The sequence below is a fragment of the Theropithecus gelada genome, chromosome 18 (genome assembly GCF_003255815.1).
Source record: "Theropithecus gelada isolate Dixy chromosome 18, Tgel_1.0, whole genome shotgun sequence".
Classification (NCBI taxonomy): domain Eukaryota; kingdom Metazoa; phylum Chordata; class Mammalia; order Primates; family Cercopithecidae; genus Theropithecus; species Theropithecus gelada.
Genome location: NC_037686.1, coordinates 42,805,912 through 42,829,484, shown reverse-complemented (window position 1 = coordinate 42,829,484; position 23,573 = coordinate 42,805,912). Strand labels below are relative to the sequence as shown.

At 40.5% G+C, this 23,573-nt stretch overlaps 1 protein-coding gene across 1 annotated transcript; it reads right to left on the bottom strand.

Annotated features, from left to right (window-relative positions):
• On the bottom strand, positions 1-23,297 carry MEX3C (mex-3 RNA binding family member C). Its single transcript, XM_025365572.1, has 2 exons — positions 22,011-23,297; positions 1-3,027 (listed from the first exon to the last, which is right to left on the bottom strand). Exons 1-2 carry the CDS (start codon positions 22,756-22,758, stop codon positions 1,802-1,804), a joined length of 1,974 nt encoding a protein of 657 aa, XP_025221357.1. The 5' UTR covers positions 22,759-23,297; the 3' UTR covers positions 1-1,801.
• Between the last annotated feature and the right edge of the window lie 276 nt (positions 23,298-23,573).

Below are 23,573 nucleotides of genomic sequence, written 5' to 3'. Positions count from 1 at the left end.
TTCAAGTTAATGGAAACAAGTCTTTATTAAGTAACTTTTAATATCAGAAAAATAAAACTCTTATAATTCTCTTTACAGCAAATATATAATATCAGTGCTTTGGCCATCTTAAGTTAAAGGCCCTTTATCATAAAATATATGGTTTTAAATTTTACTCAAATTGAATTTATAATCCCTATGACTTCCCTACATATACATAACAAAAGAGTGTAGTAAAATTAGCAAATACTAAACTATATTGATAATTTATCATTCTTAGTTTGTGGTTTTTAGAAACAGTACACGCACCTAATATATGTCGATTCCTTGGCTTATTAGTTGCAGTGTACAATGCAACAAAATACAAAATACATGCTTGGTGAACATTCGTTCATATCTACAAGACGGCAGCTAGAGATTAGGTTTCAATACTGACATTTACTATCCTACAAGCAATTAGCATTACATCATAATATGCCATCAAGGCAACTTTTTTTATACTGAAAAAATCAAAATAAAAACCGTTATTTGTAAACTTTTATAAGAAATGTAACTCTTCAAGTGGAAATAAAAAATAAAATTTGTCTATTTACTATTGAATACACATAGGATTTCAATTTTCATTATACCGAGAAAAAAGCTCTTTTGTGTTGGGAAAATAATGCTTCAAAAAATAATTAGTAGAAAAACCCACCAGTATAATGTTTTGTCCTTTCAATGCCAGCACAGATTTGGGAACATACTGAGGATGAAGTTATAGACATCCACAGGTGAAATGTACGAGTGTATTTTAAATAAATCTTTCCTTGTGATTGGAAATAGTTTTTGAAATGAAGTAAACTGATTGGAGGTTGTCACAGCTGCTTTTATGAATTATGCCAAGGGCATCATTATCCCTTTCCCCTTCCTCCCTCCCCTAAATTACTAAAAAATAAAAATATATTTATAATGTGCAAGACAAATATGGATTGAACATAAAATGTTTCACATTTTGATCTATAGCCTAAAAACTAACAGCTCGAGCACACTAATGAATGGAATGTTCGCATCCTCAATTGTTAGCCAATATAGGTGCCATCCCAAAGCCCTTCCTGATATGGGAAAACCAAGGTGGCCATTTCCACATTCACCAAGAGAGGCAATGGGCAGGAATTCAGCATTCCTGATCCACTGATCATACCAGCCTTGAGAACTCTGGGCGAGATGAAAGTCGATGTAGCAGTTTTTGTCCCAAATTATAACCAGTGATCTAGTAAACTGCCATCAGCCCTATTATTACCAATAAGTAATCACAATGCATTAAAAAGTTACTTGCAATCCTGCAGAATTAGGCATAAGTTGTTGTAAAATAAAAAACAAACAAACCTGTTTTGTCAAAACTGGCAGTGTAAAGAAGGCAGCACTGGAAGTGTATGAATCGTCTGTAATGCCAAGTACCCTCCATAAACTCTTAAAGTGGTTAGGCTTTGGGACCCACTGTTTTGAAATCTTAGACGTATACACTTTTCTCATAGGCTCACACAACCTATGATTATCTTCACTCAGCCAAGTTGAACTTCAGCTTTAGCAATTCTTATATAAACTATGTCTCTGGGTCTACAGGATAGTATTAATAATTCAAACCAAACTAATAGACAAGAGACCACTTAGGTTTAGTGTTACCATAGCAGCCTTTTATAAGTTTACTAACAACTTTAGCCTAATCCCAATAAAGCCTGATAACAGTCATAAGAAATCATTAGGAAGTTTACTGGGGGGTACCATTATACCCATGCCTTTACGAGTCCATATAGAGATATAGTATTTATGTATATATATATAGTTAAGAGTGAATTTGGATTGCCTGAGTAACAGCTGTCTGGCAAACTGGACATGATGGCGTTCTCTTTTCACAGATCTTGTTGGCACATTCCATGCAGAAGAGGTTGTGGCCACATGGAACTAGGGCAGCAATAACCTCATTCTCAAAGCAAATCACACAGTCGTGCTTTCGTCTTGATTCTGGAGGTGAGCTAGAGGTGGAACCACCATTGGAAGAGGAGTAACTATTGGTACCATTAGAAAAAGCAGGGATGTATATTGGAAGGCCAACATGGTTGCCTGTACTAGGTGGGTCGCTCCTAACCCTCCGAGCAAGTGGGTGTTCTATGCTCTCAGGAAATGTAGGAGACAGACGAGGAGTAGATGGCTGACTTCCTCTGCGCTGAGTCTTCATGTTACCAGAAGGATCACTCCCAAAGCCAGAGAGTGGGTTAACTGGTTCAAATGGAGTCCAGATAGTTTGAGCAGATGTTGGTAAAGAGTCAAAGGCAGGAGAGTCAACTGCAAGGTCTTCTGAGCCTACAGATGGTAGTGTATCTCCAAACCAGAAGTTTCCTGTACTAAATGGGCTTGTTGGACTAAAGTCAGCCAGCCTGTTGCTTCCAAAGTAGGAATCTGTGGAGCCACTTCCTAGAGAACTGGAACTATCATTTCGATAATTGGATATCATTCTCGCGCGGCTAGGAGGAACAGGATTGGAGGAGAGCCACGCAGAGCCAAGAGTGCCACCTTCAAAGCTTACATCGGTACCATTGTAATGGAAATCATTCTCTTCATTGAGCTCTATATAGTTTCCTGTACGCATGGCAATATGCATTTCTATTTCTTCCCGTGCTCGGTCGACATTTTCAGGCATCCCTGTCACTTCAAAGACAGGTTCCTTATCTCTGCTCGGAGTTACTATGTAAGTGTGGGTCTGCTGCTGAATTCTTTTAATAGTTGCTCCTTTGGGTCCAACCACTAATCCTACCACACGATAAGGGACCCTGACTTGGACGGTGGTTTGACCGGGCAGATTAGGACTACATGACAATCCTCCCAGGGCAGGCCCATTTTTGTTTCGAGATGCACGAATCATGGAGAAGTGCTCTGCAGCTGAGAGGATCTCTCTTTTGGCCATGGCAACATCTTCTTTCCTTCCAGTGACAACAAAAATGGGCTCTTCACCACGAACAGGAGTCTTGATATACGTGTTTGTCTTGGCTCTCAGTGCTTTAATTTTACAACCTGTTAGAAAGAAAACATTTCATAAGAATCAACATGTACTTCAATGATATATATAAAGACAAATCACAGAATGCACCTTTTAAGCTAAGTATCTGGTTACGGGTAAGTTTTAGAGTTTTTCACAAAGCTAGGAAGTGGCAGAGCCAGAAGTAAACCTAGTTTGACCTAAAAATCTATGGTCTTTTTGCTAGTCCAAGAACCTCAATTTTCACAATTATCTTACAGAAGTTTTTAAACTGACTTCTACCTAATTATCTTATCACTTTAACTTAACATTACTCTTTCCTCTGTAAAACTCAATTGATGACAAAAACACTGTGCTCATGGCTAGTAGGTCATCTCACTTCTGCTCCCACCAGTTAAATTCTAGGCCTGCTATGATTCAGTTTTGTTTATTCCCATGTTGTTTGTGCTAGGTGTACTCACGCTAGTAACTGAATTATCTGAATTATTGCATAAACTAATGAAACATCAATGCAAAAAAGACGAGTATCTTAAAGAGCATCTTAAAGAAAAAAGCTGCTATTGAATTATGAATAGGTGAGACAGCTATAAAGGGCTGGGATAAAAAAAAGTAACATAGAATGATTTTGTAATCGTTGTAAAGTCCTGCTCCATTTAAAAGAAACAGATACTGCAGATTGTATGGAATGTGGGTGCTGGGTATGGTTTTACTCAAGGACTGCTCTGATTGACAGACACAATTTCAAACAAAAGGCCTTGACAAATCCTAAGTATATTTAAGTTAAAATAAAACATCTAAGACACATGTATAACTTTACATAATTCCCCACTTTAACCAACTTTTTTTTTTTTTTTTTGAGTAATCACAGATTACTAGTGCCAACTATGTTAACATTAGAGGGTTTCAAACTGTAACTTAAAATGTCAAGTATACATCAAGGCATAGAACTCTGGGGTTATACTTTTCAAAGACCCTAACTTGAGCTTGCCAGGATAGATGTGTTCTCATGAATATATCATACTATTCTTAGTTCATCAAAATAAAGAAGCTAGGTGTTATAATTTACCCAGCACTTTGGGAGGCTGAGGCAGGTGGATAACCTGAGGTCAGGAATTCAAGACCAGCCTGACCAACATGGTGAACAGGGCGAAACCCCATCTTTACTAAATACACAAAAATTAGCCGGGTGTGGTGGTGCCACCTATAATCCCAGCTCCTTGGGAGGCTGAGGCAGAATTGCTTGAACCTGGGAGACAGAGGCTGCAGTGAGCCGAGATTGTGCCACTGCACTCCAGCCTGGGCAACAAGAGTGAAACTCCATCTTAAAAAAAAAAAAAAAAAAAAGGAGAAGCTAGGTGCTACTGAAGCTAAGTGTCACAATCTGAGCATGTCTTTTTCTTAAATATTCCCTTCCTTTTTTGTCCTTAATAAATTAATATTCTCTATACCACTTTAGTCAGATGATGCCTTTTTTTTTTTTTTTTTTGAGACAGTCTTGGCTCTGTCACCCAGGCTGGAATGCAGTGATGCGATCTTGGCTCACTGCAACCTCCACCTCCCAGGTTCCTCCTGCCCCAGTCACCCAAGTAGCTGGAACTACAGGCGTGCACCACCACGCCCAGATAATTTTTTGTATTTTTAGTAGAGACAGGATTTCACCACGTTGCTCAGGCTGGTCTTGAACTCCTGACCTTGTAATCTGCCCGCCTCAGCCTCCCAAAGTGCTGCATTACAGGTGAGCCACCACGCCTGGCCGATGCTTTCTAATAAAGCACATGATCTGATCACGTTTTTGCACAAAGTGGGACTCGTTTGTTTGCCCTTCCAAAGCATTCCCAAGCCACTAGGTGTTGACTACACAGGTTGAGTTATCCCCTATCCAAAAACACATGGGACCAGGAATGTTTGAGATTTTGGAGTATTTGCATTATACCTGCCAGCTGAGCATCCCTAATCCGAAAATCTGAAATGCTCCAGTGAGTATTTTCTTTGAGCACTATGCTGGTGCTCAAAAAGCCTCAGATTTTGGAGCTCCAAAACAAAATCGGAGGGTTTTTGAGCATTTAGGATTTCAAATTTTCAGATTAGAAGTTTCAGCCTGTATCTGCTTTTGTTCCACAATAGAAAAATCAGTTAGAAGACCAGAGAGAACAACGAAACTTCCACATCTACTTATCATTTATACAGGCTAAATGTCCAGGAGATTCCCTCATTCAGCACAGCAGGAACGGTTTGGTGTACAGAATTGAGATCACTTTCTATTGATGCTTAAGAAATTCTGAAAGGGGTATATGAACACAGAACTGGTCATACTCTATACTTAGGGGAGTTATTATTTGGATATGTAAGTTCACAGTGGGCTACAACTTGACAAGGTGGCAAGAAGGCAGTCAGCCACAATTACATTCCTAACAAGAGACAGACGTTATTCTGCAGAAAAACACGGGCAAATTCCATTAAGGACAAAGGTAGAATTAGTCCAAGGGTCTAGGGTTGGTCCCTTTCATTCCTTACTAATATTGACCATTAGAAAATTGAAAATAAATAAAAGAAAAAAAAAGAAAAACAGAAATAAAAGAGAAAAAAGAAAATGACGTAAAAATCCCTTAATCAAACACTTCTGATACTATAAGCAACTGCCAGTCACATCCTTAGTAGAATATTTTCTGTTAAATACCTAATAGGTATGTTATTAACTAAGGAAATATGATTGAGGGTCCACAGAACACTACCTAGCCTATGGTTGGTATTAATAAATAGGTGTTTAATGCATGGTTCATTGGGTACAGATAAGACAAATGGTTTGAGCATGGGCCACTCTTGGGACACAGGCCTGGTCTACACCCAAAAGGGTCATGTGCTTATTAGGTTTTGCAGATCAGGGAAAAAAGTAACAGGAAGACAGGAAAGCCAACCCTGGGGATTTTTTGTTGTTGTTTTTTGAGATGGAGTCTCACTTTGTCGCCCAGGCTAGAGTGCAGTGGCACCACATCGGCTCATTGCAACCTCTGTCTCCTAGGTTCAAGCAATTTTCCTGCCTCAGCCTCCCGAGTAGCTGGGTTACAGGTGCCCACCATCACTCCCGGGTAATTTTTAAAATATATTTTTAGTAGAGACAGATTTTCACCATGTTTGCCAGGCTGGTCTCGAACTCCTGACCTCAGGTGATCCACCTGCCTTGGCCTCCCACAGTGCTGGGATTACAGGTGTGAGCCATCGCCCCCAGCCGCCAACCCTGTTTAAGCCACTGTCAATAAAGATAGAGGAAACTATTTCTTCACTTCCCTAAATCTTTTGATTATAGTACCCTAAACTCAGATTAGGGATTATAGGGAAGCTCACCAATCATAACATTGTTTCTATAGGAACACATATTCTGAGTTCCAAACAACTAACATGATTTCTCAACTACAAATACCTTCTAACATTGGGGACTACTCGAATAGATAGTTTTTAAAAGGTGACACGAACTAAAGGAGAAAAAACAATCTTGTTTTGTAATTTTGCAGGTGACGAAGGTATTAGTTTTTTTGGGTACTTTAAATTGAGTTTTTATTTGAAAACTCAAAGATATTTTTAAAAATCATAGAATTTATAATCTCAGAGTGACATAAAATTCAGAAGCCATATTATGATATATTAGCCTGTATTTTTTAAGTTGCTACATGGCACAAGTCACCAAAAACAAAGTTAAAAAAAACCTAAAATATTTATAACATTTTCTCACTTTCTTACACACACATATACACACACGCACGTACACATCTCTCCCCTACAAATCAAAACAACAAAAACCCAATAAAAGGGTGAAAGAAACAGCTAACATCAAAGTAAATATACAAATGGCTCTGAAGATGGAAATTCCCATTTTCATGGGAACTGACCTATTATTTTCCACCTATAAGACTGTCAAAGAACAAAAACCTTATAACAATGGTACTAAGAGTGGGGAAAAGAACTCTCATATTTAGCTGTGAGAGTATAAACTGCCCTCTAAGAGCTATCACAGTTGTAAGCCCAGGTACTCTTACATTTCTACAATCTTCTTGTAGAATTGATCCTGTAGAAATATGTGCACAAGTACAAAGTAACTTTTGTATTTTATAATTATTGAATTAGCATGAGGCTGGTACAGCTATATAATGGTATGCTATACACTTATAAAACTGGTTGACTTAGGGGGACAGGGAAGGAGGGAGGCAGTTTTCACTGTATATTCTTATTTATTTTTTAAAATAAATTTTGAGTCATACATACACATTACTTTTTCAAATAAATTAAGTTAGAAAAGAAAAAAAAATCAAACATACAGAAATGATACACTTTACTAGTCTTAGCATATTGATTAGACTTTTGGTTAGTACTACCGATATTATTTTAAATTACAGTAGCCCCCCCTCCCTTATCTGCAGTTTCACTTTTTATCATTTCAGCTCCTTTCAGTCAACCATAGTCCAAATGCAGGTGGATATAGTACAGTATAAAAAGATATTTGAGAGTAAGACCACGTTCACCTAACTTTTATTACAGTATATTGTTATAAGTGTTCTATTTTATTATTGTTAATCTCTTACTCTGTCTTGTTTATAAATCAAATGTTACACAGGTATGTGCATATAGGAAAAAACATAGTATGTATATATAGGGTTTGGTACTCTGTGGTTTCAGGCATCCACTTAAGGTCTTGGGAAGGCATCCCTGTTGGATAAGGGGGGACCTACTGCACACAAACAGCAGGGTAAATGATTTCGTAGCCTCAAAGTTGAACAAAGTTTTGAAATTTAAAAATGTGAGGACTACACTTCTTATAGCTAGAGATAAAAATCCATGTATGGCAAGTTGTATTCAAGGTAATCAATGGGCGGAAGTCTAGACTAGACTGTTTGGAGGTCAAGAACTAATTTTATCTTGATTTGGAAGTAAATTCCCTAAAAAAAGAGTCTCCAACTTACCTCACTGGTGTAGGAACCCATTTTCCCTTCCTACATCACTGTTGCTGGGGCCACGTTTCACCTTAAAACCCTTTAGCTGCAGCTAGAACTCTGGTCCTCTCACTCCCTGATACAGTAAAGGATTCTGCCTTGCTTCTCCAGGGTAAATAAAGATAAGGGTATCTTTATTTAGGGTAAATAAGTAAGGGTATTTATTTACTCCAGGGTAAATAAATAAGGCTTTTCCTAGCCTTAGAAATTAAGACGGGGAGGTCCTCTGTTGCTGGGAGAGGGGTTGAAAGAAAAGAAATTAAAGAAATAAATTAAAAAAAAGAAAAGAAAGAAAAGAAATTAAAAATCTAAAAAAAAGAAAAGAAATTAAAACAAAGGTAATCTTCAGGGTTTTTCAAACCATGGGTTGCAGTATCAATTCAGTGGGTGCAATTAGCATTTAAAAAAAGGACTCACTATGTTCCTAATGTTTCAGTAAAACATATAATGGGCTGCAATATAAAATGTTCTTTTTCCTGCCAGAAAAGCTTAAAACCACTACACAATATCATCTTTAAGGCCACTTTCTAGTTCCATAGCACATGTGAAATGACGTACTTACAACTAAGAACCAGTACAGTGACAGTGAAATGGAGGGAATGTGGCATTACTGAGAAAACCTGGGTTTAAGATCTGACTTTACAGATGAAATTTTCATAGAGTTGAAAATGGTAATACTATAGTTCTGCTCTATGGTCACCTAAAGTAGCTTGTGCAGGCCAGAGATCCCAGACATATTTATAACACTGAATTTTAAAAACCCATTATTTATTTTCCAGCCACCAGCAACACATCTTGGATACTTAGAGCAGGATTTTTCAAGTTTTGTTTTTGTTTTTAAACCACAGTTCATTTAGATGGTAGCAAAAAGACCACATGGCCTATCTATACCACTTCCCAACAGAAAAAGCACCATGTGATAAAGAATTGAGTTAACATTTAGGTCACCAGTAATGTACAATTAAGCAGAAAATAAAAGTCCATGGAGCTGTTCATCATTCACCACTAAATCCTTTAAAAAGCTACGGTAGACAGTATGATAGGCAGAATCCTAAGACGGTTCCTCAAGATTCCTGGGCCTAGTGTACACATACTTTCAGTTAAACAAACACCAACCTACGTGGCCCCTGTGAAGGGACTCTGCAACTATAATTACAATCCAAATCAGTTCACCTTAAAATAGTAAAATTATCCAGATTATCTGGGTGGGCCTGACCTAATCACAAGTTTTTTTAAAGCACAGGTTTTGGTTGATTGTGGTGGCTCATGCCTGTAATTCTAGCACTTTGGGAGGCTGAGGCCAGAGGACTGCTTGAGGCCAGTTCATGACCAGGCTGAGTAATGTAGCAGGACCCTGTTTCTACCGGAAAAAAAAAAAAAATTAGCCATGTATGGTGGTGTATCCCTGGAGTCCTAGCTACATGGGAGGCTAATAAGGTGAAGAACTGCTTGTGTCCAGGAGGTCACGGCTGCAGTGGGTTATGACCACACCAATGCACTCCAGCCTGGGCAACAGAGTGAGACCCTGTCTCTTAAAATATATATATATATATTTTTCCTAGCATGACTCAGAAAAGAAGTCAGAGATATGTGCTCTGGCTAACCTGGAAGAAGAAAGCTAACAATGTACGTTGTAAATTGCCTATGGTGACCCCAAGACAAGGAACTTCCAAGTGTCTTCTAGGAGCTGTGAGCTAGAAGAAAAATGGAGGTGGAGGTCATCATCCTGCAACACCCATCTCCCAGCCCCTGCTCAAAATGAATTTTATCAACAACCAGCAAGCTTGGGTAAGGACATGAGCCGCAGATAAGCACTGCAGTCCTGCCCAATACCTTGATTTGAATGCAGTGAGACCCTGAACAGCACACCATGCCTAGACTTCTGACCTACAGAAATGGAGATGATAAATTTGTGTTGTTTTAAGCTGCTAAATTAGCAGTAACGGTTACAAAGCAATAAAAACTACTAGAGCTTCTCAGAGCCCTTAAAAACTCCACAATCACTGCCCCAAGAGAGCAGAGACTAAAATGTTAGATATATTACATTCTTATTCAATACTCTAAAAGACATTCTGGAAGTCTCTCAAGAATTATTATAAGTAGCTTTTGGCCATGTGTGATGCCTCAAGTCTGTAATCTCAATGCTTTGGGGGGCTGAGGCAGGAGGATTACTTGAGTTCAGGAGTTTGAAACCAGTCTGGGCAACATGGCAAAACCCCGACTCTACAAAAAATATAAAAAACTATCTGGGCGTGGTGGTGCACACTTGTGGTCCCAGCTACTTGGGAGGCTGAGGTTGGGAGGATCACCTAGGATGTCGAGGCTGCAGAGAGCTGAGATCGTGCCACTGCATTCAAGCCTGGGCAACAGAGTGAGACCCTGACTCAAAAAAAAAGGAAAAAAAAAATAGAATTAGGAAGCAGCTTTCAACATAAAATACTACATTAAGGTGTTACAGTAAATATGGAATTGTCAACAGTTCAAGTCCAAAAATATTTCTGTCCTTTAATTCCCTATTACCTGCTTTAGTTTCCTAATGCTGCCATAACAAGTTCCCATAGTGGCTTTAATGACATAAATTTATTATTTTTACATATATTTGTTATTTTACAGTTCGGTGGGTCACACATCTGATAGGGGTCTCAACAGGGCTAAAATCAAGGTGTTTGCAAGGGCTGTGTTCCTTGCAAGAAGCTTGAGGGATCCAGTTCCTTGCACATGCAGGTTGTTGGCAGAATTTGATTGCTTGCAGTGAAAGGACTGAGCGTCCTTGCTGGCTGTCAGCTGAGGGCCATTCCCAGCTTCTAGAGGCCACCACCTACATTCCCTGGCTTGACTCCTTTCAGCTTCAGAGTGAGCAACGGAGGCTGAGTCCTTCTCATGCTTCAAATCTTCTTTCTCAGATCTCAGACCCAACTGGGAAAGGTTTTCTGCTTTTAGGGTCTCATGTGTTTATACCCAGACGATCATCCAGATGATCTCAAGCTCCCCAAAGCAAGGTCCATACCCTCAACTGCATCTGCATAAACACCTGCAACATCCCTTTTGCCAAATGAGGTGACGTGTTCAGAGTTCCTGGGGGATTTGGACACGGACTTCTTTGGGTGGGTAGGATTACTCTACCTATGACATTATCTTTCTCCTTTCCTTCAATTATTTTCCTTTTTCCTCCAAGTATCTAGCTTTTAAATCCCAATTCAGGAATAGTAACCCGAAGGCCAGGGCAGTGAACAGACATAAGGTAGGGTCAGGAAGGGTTTGGGGAATCACAAGCATTGGAATAGGTGAAGGGATAAAGCTAAAAATCAAATAAGGGCTGGGTGTAGTGGCTCACATCTGTAATCGCAACACTTTGGGAGGCAGAGGTGGAAGGACTGCTTGAGGCCAGAAGTTCGAGACCAGCCTGGGCAACATAGTGAGACCCCATCTCTATAATAAACAATTAAATATTAAAATAAAAATATCAAATAGGGAGAAAATATACAAGCCAAGTGTTTACAATGACTTTTACTAGGAGATTACGTTTATGCTGGGAGATTAGTGGTTTGGTATGTGATACACAAGTAAAAGTAGCTTCCACTTATCCTAGGTGTTCCCAGCAAAATCACTGCTTGGGTGAACTTTAAGAGCATTTTATCAATTGTGAGATAAAGTGCAGCCTAATGCCTGAACTTACCCATTCACATGTTAAATTCCCTATAAAGATGCTAGTGTTACTTCCAGGTGGTATAAATGAACCGGCATCTTTTCTGCTCTCAAGCTCAGTCTAGAGGGAAATTCAATACTGAATACGAGAACTGGTTTAAAGGTACCTACAAAGCAGTAGGTACATACAAAAGGAGATGACTTTACTACTTACAGTAAATAAAAGAAAGCTTTAAAGGCATTTGAACTGAGGCTTAAAGACAGCGGTTTTGCCAGATGGGAAGGAGAGCAGAGGGAACTGCAAGTGCAAAAGCAGGGAATCAAGAGTACGGGATGGCACAGTCAGACAACTGGGTTCAGTAGTGTGAGAACTTCAAGTCACTGGAGGGTAGAATGTCAGGGATAAAGCTGGATGGGGAGACAGAAGTCTTCGATGTCAGGCAAGGGAATTTCGACTTTATCGTAGACTAGAAAAAATTGGAGGTAGAAGGTAACATAATCAGATATGCATGTTAAGACTAGTAGGAGCATAAAAGATGCAAAAGAGACGAGACGGGGGACTCACCGCAAAGCCTATCACAATAATGAACAGAAAAAGGCTGAGAATGAAGGACAGAATGCAAGTCTGGGGCTATGTATGACCACTGTTATGAACATCAAGTACTTGTGTTGTAGATTTTGCAAAAAGGAATTTGTTTTCTAGAAACTAAATTCATTATGTTTTCCATTCATTTCATACATTAGCTACAAATATAAGGTGACTGAAGAAAGTTCAAACCCTTACAAGCAAACACCAAAATTGCATCATGTATATATTTTCACTTTTGGTAGTCCTTGGGGTTTTTCTTCAAAAATTTCCCAAGAGGTTTTGTTTTGAAGGGTAAAGAGAGGGGAGTTAAACATCTTGAGTAGCTCTTCTTACCTTCAAGAAAAATAAAACTCTTTGGCCTGAAATTAAGTCCCTACCCCTTCTGCACATTAAGTGGCCATAACCTACCTTCTCCCAGACTTCATCCCCCAAATATGTCTTGTTCCTCTTCTATCTCTGCTCAGTTATTTCCTTACATAACCTGGAAAATCCTCCTAGTATTCCTTTTCCTCCCGGAGTTATCTGAATAACAAACATGGCCATTTGGAAAAGATAAAACTATGTGTAAAAGGCTCCACGAACTCAAGAATAATACAAACATACGCACAACTCATTATTACAGCTATCATGTATGAATCCTTCAAGGTCCAGTTCAAGGGAAACAATATAAGGAGCAAAAAACTGACTATCTGCAGGACTGGGAACCTGCTGTTTCAACATTAGGGCAAACTATGATTAAAGATACTTCCTTCATTTGTTTTTCGCAAAGATTAAATGAAAAAAATGTATCAAACATGCTTACTACAATGCCTGTTATTCAGTTAAGTACTTAGCCCAAATTGTCTTAATTCCACACTCCTTTCATCATACGACTTTCCCCTAAAAACACATCATTTCGGGAGGCTGAGACAGGAGAATCGCTTGAACCTGGGAGGCAAAGTTGCGGTCAGCTGAGATCATGCCACTGTATTCCAGCCTGGGCAACAAGGGCGAAACTCCGTCTCAAAAAAACCCCAAAACCAAAAAACAAAAACAAACAAAAAAACCCTAAATCATCTCACAAGTTTCATGATATATAAGAATGAATGAGGGGGTCGTATTAATAATTTTATACAAAATAAGGTCCCTTTCCCCTTGGAAGAGTCTAGACAGAATATTCAAAAGCTCCTTTCATTTTATAGAAGCACATACAATACTGTATTAAGGTGTTACAGCAAACATGGAATTGCCATTAGTTCAACCAATCAATTCTCGTATTCTATCTTCAAAAACTGATGAGTATCAGCTAAATCCCAGTAAGAATGTTTCTTGTGTACACAACATTAATTCAACATTTTAAGTAATAATTTAAGAATGCAATGTATTCCTAAATGCACAATATAAAACTAATAGCTTTCCTTTCTAGGGTTCAAGTGGCCTCCTTGTAGCTATTTCAAGTGAAGAATATTGTTTGTCTCACTTTAGGGATTACTATGACAATACTTCAAACAGCTTCATTTATGTGATTTTAGTTTCATTATCAGTATTCATATAAACATTTAATGCCTTCAACCAAGTAGCATCTACTGTACTTCAAACAAAAGTGCCAAACAACTTGAGGTTGACTGGGTCCTTAAATAAAAAGCTGTTTGGATGGGTGTGGTGACTTACGCCTGTAATCCCAGCATTTTGGGAGGCCAAGGCGGGTGGACTGCTTGAGCTCGGCTTCGGCTCAGAAGTTCAAGACCAGCCTGGGCAACGTAGTAAATTCCCGTATCTACCAAAAATACAAAAAATTAGCCAGGTGTGGTGGTGTGCACTTATGGTACCAGCTACCGGGGATCACTTGGGCCTGGGAGGCGGAGGTTGCAGTGAGCTGAGATTGCACTATTGCACTCCAGCGTGAGCAACAGAGTGAGACCCTGTCTCAAAAAAAAAGGCTGAGAATAAAGGCAAGAGGGAAGAAAACCCCAATTAACACAATGTGGAAAGTACAACGATAAACAATGAAATGGCAAGTTTATAATTTAAAAATTCAGCTCAATAAAATAAACAGGAAGTATTCCATTTTGTTTTAGGTACTTTAACCAATATTAAGAATGCAAAGATGACTAAGATTCAGTTCTACCTTCACTGACTTGCATTAACTTCAAGCACTAAAAGTATTTAGTGACACGTGTTCACGTACAGATAGTGACCTATTTTCTTTTCTTTTCTTATACTGCTGGTTGGTGACAGTAGTCAGATCTTCTACAATATCCTTGCTGATTTTTGTCTACTTGTTCTACCACTTACTGAGATAGGTACGTTGAAGTCTCAAACAATAACAGCTTGAGACCTTGGGTAAGTTGTTTGTACCTCTATAGAATTGTCGTCTTTTTGGTGGAATTAAGAAAGGATTAAATGAGATGATACATGTAGTTTTTGCACAGTGCCTGACACAAGTTTGTTATTAAAAGACAAGTGAACTGATTTTTATACGGAGTTAACATTTAAAAAAATACTCCTAAAGATAAAACATATTATAAACTCTGCAAAATTGAGAAGATTTTGCAAAGTCAATCTATCTAATTGGTAATATGAAATCTGGTTTACTTTTACGTAATTTTAGGGACTCTCTTTGGACAAAAATCAGAATATAAGAACTGTGACAGACCACCTAGTTAAATCTCATTTTAGACATGAGGAAAATCGAAGCCTAAAATTGTCCAGTTATAAACTAGTGACCTCTAAACCAATGTTCTCTCAAGTTGTCTTATTTTCCTAAATCCCAGTAAGAATATTTCTAGTGTATTTTTAGGAGTGGAGAATTACCTGCATGTACAAGGTATTTTAAAAAACAGAAGTTAAATTAAATCTAAAACCTCTCTTTTTTCACTTATTTTAGACAAGACAATAAAAAATATTTAATGAAAAGGTTTATTATTTGGCCTTTCGGTAAACCTGAAAGAAAAAACCAGAAGAGGGTGTTAATTAGAGATGAAAGGCAGAAGTTTTCCTAACTGGGGAGCTTGAAATTATGTTCATGCTCTTTAGAGAATGTTAACAGAAACCTTAGAATTATCTATTTGGGTATCTACCATACAATGGAATTAGATTCACTTGTAAATGATTCTCTTCCAGACTTGCTTGGTTCTTTGCCAGGAAATACATTTCCAAAGCTCTGATTTTAAATAAATTTTAAGACATATTGTAAATTTAAAAAATATAAGTTACGTAATTTATTGGTATCGCCTAGGAAAAACTTACCAAAATCACATTTTTTTGGCTTTAACTAGCATTTGTTCAGAGTATAAAAGAAATTTAGCAGTAAAAATTTACCTTATCTGATATATAATTTATCATCTCTGTACTTTCAATTGTACTGTCAATTTCTACTAATGCTATCTTCTCAAACTTGATCCTTAGAACAAATGAGGGAAAGGGAAGAGAGAAACCTGAAAGAACAAGTAGATGAAGCAGGTTTTTTCCAGAAGGAAAAACAGGCTCAGAGAGGTTAAGTGATTTATCCAAGGTCACAGGCAGCAAGTGGCAAAACACAAGGTTTCTAACTCCAAGTTCAACGTCCTTTCCTGCATTATACTAAATGGCACTGATAGAAAGGCAGAAGAGAAGGCAAAGGGAAAGGGAGGCACAGAGAAGGGAAATAATAATAAAAAGGTGAGCCCCAAATACAAATATACACTTTTACACTGGTAACCATTTTGGGAGATCTTTTCTAGTTGTTTGAAGCCATTCCCTCCCCACTTCCCCTTCAATCATGTTCAAGACCAAATTCTTTATGCTTACCTTCAACTACATCTGCAGTTTTCATTGAAGGATTTTCTTTATTATTTTAAGGCTTAGTCTTATTATTCCATGATACAACTTTACTTGTGACCAAACCAGGCTTCTCTGCATGCAATGATGAACTGTAGTCCGCACTTATTGGACAAGGTCAACAAACACTTGAATTGTCCTTACATCTCAAACACTGGCACGGAAGAGGTCTTACAGTTAGTGTAACTCAAAATTCTCGAAGTCAGTTATAGAACAAAGACTCGAACTACTCAAAGAGTATTAGACTATGCATACGTTCAATTTAGTATATCTGGGTTTGGTAATCTTAACATTAGAAAATTATTTTCAAGGCTTAAATATCAGATTTAATCTTTGTCTCTATACAGTAACTAATGGTAGCATGGGAAAAATTTTAAAAGTAAATCCAAAAATTATGGTATATAAGCTATTTGGGAAGCATTAAGAATGCAGTTTAATAAAAAACATATCACTTAAGGATCACCTGAATATCAATGGCAATTATCCATGATCTATTTAGAGCTTCTTAAAAAGCTTTTTTTTTTTTTTAAGTGCAAATACACTCATTTAGTATCTTATGAACATTATCTACTTTTTCATCTTGAGTTTGGTTACAAATTCTACATGGCAGGAATGACACTGTTTAAAATTCTATAAGAATCCTATAAATTATAAAATAGGACTGTGGTAGTCATCATGGCTCTCCTTGTGGGCACAGAGTTGTAATATACTTTCTCACTCATTTGAAGTTAGGTGTGGCCAGACGATTTGCTTTAATGAAATATGAGCAGATGTGATAAGCATTACTTCTGGATCTAACATTTTAAGATCAGTATGTGCTATGCCGTAGTCTTTCATCTTCTGGCACAACGGTAGATCAGTAATACTGGAGATGGCGGCTGCTGTTGGCCTGGGTCCCTGAATGACTAAAATGAGCAGAGCCCCTATGAACAAGAAATAAACCGTGGTTGTTTTTAACACTGAGGTGTCAGAGTTCTTTGTTAACCATAGTGTAAAAAGCCCATCTTGACAGAAGTGCCAGGTATCTGAAAGGCCTTCAGATATCTGTTGGTTCTAGTTGTTACATTAGAAGAATACAATGAGTGAAACTATCTGCTAAAGCCAAAAAAGGCGGACATAACTAAACGGTGGTTCCCAATTAATTTCAGATTTACCTTAACAAAAGTAATGTGCTTACCACTTAATAGTTTCATATATGTCAATTTCTTTGTGTATCTTCCAGAGTCTCTACAGGAATTGTAGATACGATTAGGCCCAGGTGCAAAAGAGGAATCTGAAGCCTAGGGAGTTTAAGTGACTTGTTCAAGATTACATAGTGAGTTATTGGCACAGGAATATCTATTTCTGATTTGGCTCTTTCCAATATACCACAGCCGAACAGAGACTGTTACAGGCAGTTTGGTGTAGCTACAACACGTATTTTTATATTAAAATACACATACTAAAACATTTTTTAAATCAGCTTAAGGCAAAAGTATTCAAAACCAAATCAGCAATATATTAAGCACTACCTTATAACTAAATGCTACCTTTCCTTAAAAACTTACGCTGTGAAGAACCACCTAGAATTCCAACCCATAAACATTGTTTGAAAATTTTCTAGGTAGAAATCTCTAACAGACTAACACAAATACTTGGTTTCCTGGATCATTTTCAGGTTGTTGGTAACCAAGGGGTACAAAATATACCCTTGAACTACCACTTCATTTCCCATTTCCTCCCTAGTGAATCAGAATAGTTCATTAGCTGAATAAGGCAGGAAGTAAGGCAGTAGATTTCCCCACCCATTTGCAAAAACAATTACAATAATTGAACCCTTCTCAAGGGTCCCAGAGCTAATACAAACCACTATTAACAAAATTTAAATTTTGAAGCCTAGAAAAATTGTAATACTTAATTTTTAAAGCTAGTGTCTATATATACACAAATTAACTCTCAGAACTACAAATGACAGTGAATTTTTAGCTAGACACAGAACTATATTACAGTTATAACTGTGCCTTGTGGGTAGCAGAGACACCAAAATTTTATCAAGTAAACTAATTTGGATAGTGATATTTTAAATTATGCATACTAGAAATTCAGTATCCTACGATTAGGGCACAAGTTAATCCAAAATACTAATCTTCCAGAGCAGAATGCTTCAATACTGAGGCGGCAATGTAGAGTACAAAGAATTTTATTTCTGATGTCAAACTATACTAAATCCAAACTCCACTATTTGAGCAAGTTAGTTCTCAAAACCACAGTTTCTACCTCTCTAAATGGCAGTAACCACCTAGCAGGGTTAAACGGCACTGGTAAAGCACCTAGCATAGTACTAAGCAAAGAGAAGGCCAACAATGCACCCTCATCCCCATAAAAGAAAAAGACAATGTGCTGTAGCATCATTCTGAAACTATTCTCATGAAATATGTATTTCTCCTTGAAGAGAAAATTTATGTACAGCAAGACCAAGCTTTCTCTTTTTCTCGTATAAACCTTATTTCAGTTGTGTTAGAGCTTGAAGGGTGGTTCCACCCTAAGAAATTGGGAAGACAACTTGAAACAGTGTAAAGTATTAATTGTTAATAAAGAATTTTATGTTTTATAATGTGTAATATATTAAGCACACTTACTAGTCATACATAAAAACCCAGAGATTGGGAGTATGCACATTTTTTTGGACAGGGTGGACAATAAAAAGAAGCTAGAGATGACTTTTCTAGACTATGTGGCTAGAGAACACACATATCCCATCAATTGAAGTCTAATGAAAATAATGAAAAATACACATTTATCCTAATAGTAATATAAAATATTGGGTTACAAGTCTCTAAACAACTGAATTTATGACATTTAGTATTAATTTATAATGTAGTTAAGAATGGGTACACAGTTCTATTTTAATTCACTTTTTAGTCTAAATGGATATAAATGTACAAACTGGAACGAAAACCTGCTGACTAAAATTAGACCTGTTAATCACTGTTAATATGTCTTGCAGGTACTATACTTAAAAACAGAGATGTTCTAAGTTTGTAAAATTAGGTCTTAAAATCTGTTGTCAGGTTTATTTTTGATGTCCATATTCTAAAACTTTTTTGATTATATTCAGTTCCTGGCTTCATACTGTTGTTTCACAATAGATGCAATGCTTTAAAATACAAGGCCAATTTAACATTTACAAACGACCATATGCTACTGGGGAGTATAAATTCGAGGTCAAACACTCTGCCAACTTTCATCGGTATCAAAAGCGGTAGCTTGTGTTTAGGAAAACACTGGAGCTCAGAGGCCATCTACATGAGTTGCTAGTCTATGTGACTCAGAATTCCATTTGTCCTGCTCTTTGCTTCAGAGCTGAAGTCATAAATGTCTCCATCTGTGACATAATTATTCCCAAAATCAATTAAGAGATGTCAAACAGAAAATTGTGGCTTCAGGTAATACATAAAATGGCAGAAATGGATAATTTAATCTTAAGGATGAAAATTTAGCTCCCTCAAAGCAAACAAGAAAATGAAATGATTTGCCCTGTTTTCCTCACTTAGGACAGGTTCTCTCCCATGGGGAAATATCATACTGTAAAAGGATGTGAACATTAGAAGTTACTTAGTTCTCCATACGAGTAAGCAAATAACTTTACAGGTTTTATTACTATCGTGCTGGGACATGGGGGTGGCAAAGGGGTACAATGATCCACAAGTTGAATGGTTCAAAATAGCAAAAGGACCAGATTTTCTGCTTTTAAGACAGAGGATGATGACATACTTTTAACAGTATTGTCAACTCCGGGAAAATACAAGGTTTAAATGGAAGAGCCAGCAATTTGTCTCCATGTCCTAAGACATAATTAAATTCAACATTTCCTTATTAACCAAATAAGCACAGCCCTCAAAAGAAAAACTAAGGCTTTATCTCATTTCCTATCATGTAATAGCTGGTACACAATAAAAACTTGGAATTCACTTTTAAAAAATTGATTTCTATAAAGATAACAATGTACACAAGGGCCATTCTGCAGTGCTTTATGGGGTGTCTACTATAAAGAAGGACAAAAGTTTGTATTAAACTAAATCTATAAAATATGTTATCTTGTCCCTCTGTAAAACTAGCACGTAAATGGTTTTTTCCTTTGTTACCCTAGACTGTTATCATAAGCACACTGAAGCAACTTGTCCTGAGAAGTGGCATCTTCATATGGCATTCAGACTTCTTCACATTCCGGTGTGAACGCCTGCCTTCCCCCTTTTCCACCACTCCCCTTTACAGACCTCAAGTATCAAAACAACACTACTTGGCAATTATACCTAGAAGATGGTCCTCCACACCACTCCTCACATTGTTCTTCCACAGTTTTTCAATCTCCATTTGTTAAACTCCTTCCTACCCATTTTCCAAGGCCCTCCACGGTAGATGTTCTCCTATCTGATACTCTGTCACACTAAATATACTATAGTTAGTGCCATTCTACTGTTTATTAGACTGTTATCTTCTTAAGGGCAGAAAGTCTGAATTAACTTCACATTCTCAATACCACAAACTCAAAACCTGGCAAAATACATGCTTGGTACATGGCGATTCCTCAGTGTTCTCACATGAATGGTCAACTCATTCTGATGCAAATTGAGATGTTGTAATTTTATCCCATGTAAATAAAAGTTTTATCCTGGATTATTACTCTAAGTATCGTCAAAACCAAACAAACCAGGTATTTGAAACTCATTAACCAGAAGAACAACACACATAAGCTACCTCTCAATTGAAAGGTCCAGCTTTGAACAGTGTTGGTAAGTGCCAATCATCAGGCAGTCTGAAATAAGCTATCTCCTTTATCCAGATTTCATATGAGTTTGTATTAAAATCCTACAGATAGGAAAGAAATGAGCCAACTCTGATATGTGAAACCACTATTTCGACAGACCTCTTATTTATGTGTACTTTAGACCACTTGGGAAAGATGAGATCATTTAAGCAGCAGCGCCATCATCTCGCTTTATTTGACCCCAACAATGCTCTCAACCTAACAGTAAAGAGGCATGCATCAACCAGGCTAAACCATATTGTCATGCGGTGGCAGCAGGTAACATCTGCCCCTTTCACAAAGGGAAAAAGCTCCCATAAAGAACTTAGGACCTTCCCTAAAAATGTCGGATACAGAGGTACCCCAAGCATCCCCTTCCCCCACCTTCACAAATCTACTCCTGGAATCTGAGACATAGGTCCTTTGTCTGAACAATGTGGGAGGAGTCTGTCTGCAGTACTGGTGTGCTGGCAAGTGAAGAGGAGAATTAACTGAAAACTGTATAAACACAGAAGTTTCTTAATTACCTTAGTGTCCAATTTTTCTTCATCCTGCACACCGAACAGTTTCAAAAGACAGCCAGTGTGTCAGTGTGTCTTTCCGAGACTTGAAACGTATCGAGAGGAATACAGTAAGATCGGCGGCAGTGAGTTGGGCTGCTTTTCCAAAGCTGTTTCTGAACAGCGGAGGGGCAGGGGATGGCGGTGATACCGACCATTTGAACATCCCTTCCCTCCCCAGTGAGCTCAGTCTACAGGCCTCCATTTCTGTCCTTTTCTCCATCTGAACAAGTTCTTGTAAGGGAGGCTGAACGCTTTAAAAAGAAGACACTCGGCGGCGCAAACTTGCAATCTCGAAGGTTTCCGTACCCAAGAGCGAACCCACAACTCGAGCCCGACCTTTTACCACCTCACTGAGGTTTCTGGTGCCACGCCAGCCTGGTGTTCCACGAATACAGCCCAAGTAACGTGAACACCACCGGACTGGGTCGCCCGAAAAACTTCACACTTTTTACCAGGCGAGACGAGCGAAAAAGCGTGGGTTTTCGCAAGGTGACCCATCTTCACATCTGGTCGACCCTCGGCTCCTCCCAGACCCCTTCGGGGTGGATCTGGGGGCCTCGCCGGGTTCGCCCTTTCCGTCCCATGCTCATTTCTCTCGTCTCCCCACCCACGCCCGGGGCCATGCCCAGCTGGACCTCCCCACCCCTGCACTCACCCTGGCGGCCGACGATCTCGGCGACGTGCTCGGAGCTGGGCACCGGGACGCACTCGGTGGTGTTGACGCTCTTTCTCCGGAGCAGGGCCGCCTGCTCCCCGTTCAGGGCGGCCGCCGCCGCCCCACAGCCGCCGGGGCCGTAGGCGTGGGACAGCATCGCCGCCATCATGCCCTGGGCATCGTCCCCTCCGTACAGCACCCCCGCCGCCGCCGCCGCGGCCGCCGCCTCCCGGGCATCGAAGCCGGCGGCGGGCAGCAACACAGACCCCAGGGACCCGCCTGGGATCGGCTGGGTCTGAGAGGCGGTGGCCGCGGGCGGCGACAGCAGCAACAGCGACGACCGGTCTTCCTCCTCTGCTTCCTCCAGCTCCTCCTCCTCCAGCAGGTCTCCGTCCAGCTCTGCTTCCTCCCCCTCCTCCTCGTCCTCTTCCAGCTCCAGCTCGGCCGCCTCCGGGGCCCCGGGCCGGCCAGGCGGAGCCCGCTCCTCTGGAGACAGCCCCGCCGCCCGCCGGGCCTGGCCCTGCGCCGCCGCCGCCACGGCTCGAAGCGCCGGAGCACCGGGATCCGCCGGGCTGGGGTCGTCGAGGCCTAGCGCGGCCAGGCGCTCCCTCAGCTGGAGCCCGTCCCCCTCGAGCTCCGGGCCGCCCGAGGGCGGCGGCAGAGGCGGCGGCGGCGGCGGCGGGGGCGGCTGCGGCAGGGGCGCCGGGGCCGCCGCCAGGGCCAGGGCCGCGGAGCTGCCGCTCGGCATCGCGGCGGCGCGCTGTCAATGGCGGCGGCGGCGGCGGCGGCGGCCGGGTCAGGCGCGGCAGGCGGCGAGCCCCATGGCGGACAGGGCCAGGGCCCTGCTCAGCGCGCAAACACCTTTCCTCTGGGGAGGCGGTGGGGCTGGGGACCCGGGCCGTGGAGCGCCAGGGCCGCCCAGAGACCGGAGAGGGCGGGGTGGAGGGGCAGGGGAAGGAGGCAAAGGTAGGTAACTAGGTGGGTGGGTGGGGACGGCGGCGGGGCGGGCTGGTGGAGGTGGCAGCGGCTCCCTCTCAGGGTTTCTTTTGTTTCATGGCCTTAACCAGCCCCCGGCGCGCGCGGCGGCGGCGGCGACGCCCCACGCCGCTCTCCGAATGAAGCCGGCGCGCTCTGATTGGGTGTTTTTAATCTCTGGGAGCCCGCCTTCTCCTCCCGCAGCCTTCCAACTCCTTTCCCCAGCCCCACCCCCCACCCTCCTTCGGGCCCCGCCCCTCCCCTCCCCAGAGCTCTCTGATTGGGTGACCGGGACCAGCCAGCTCCCGAAGCCCACTCCTTCCGTCCTCTCCCCGCCCACCTCCCTCTCCATTCCTCCCGGCACGCGCGGAGAGGGACTGTGATTGTTCACTTTACACGTCACTCTTTGTGACGTCTCCGGCGGGGGCGGGAAAAAGGAGGCGGATGAAGGCGCTGCTGCAGAGGCTGAAACTAAGGGCCAAGCGGGGTTTTGGCGCAGGCGCCTGCGGTCGAAGCGCACACCTGGATTTGTTTCCCCTCAACCCTTCATCCCTGTAGCCGGTCTGGCTGAGTTCTTTTAGGGAAGGC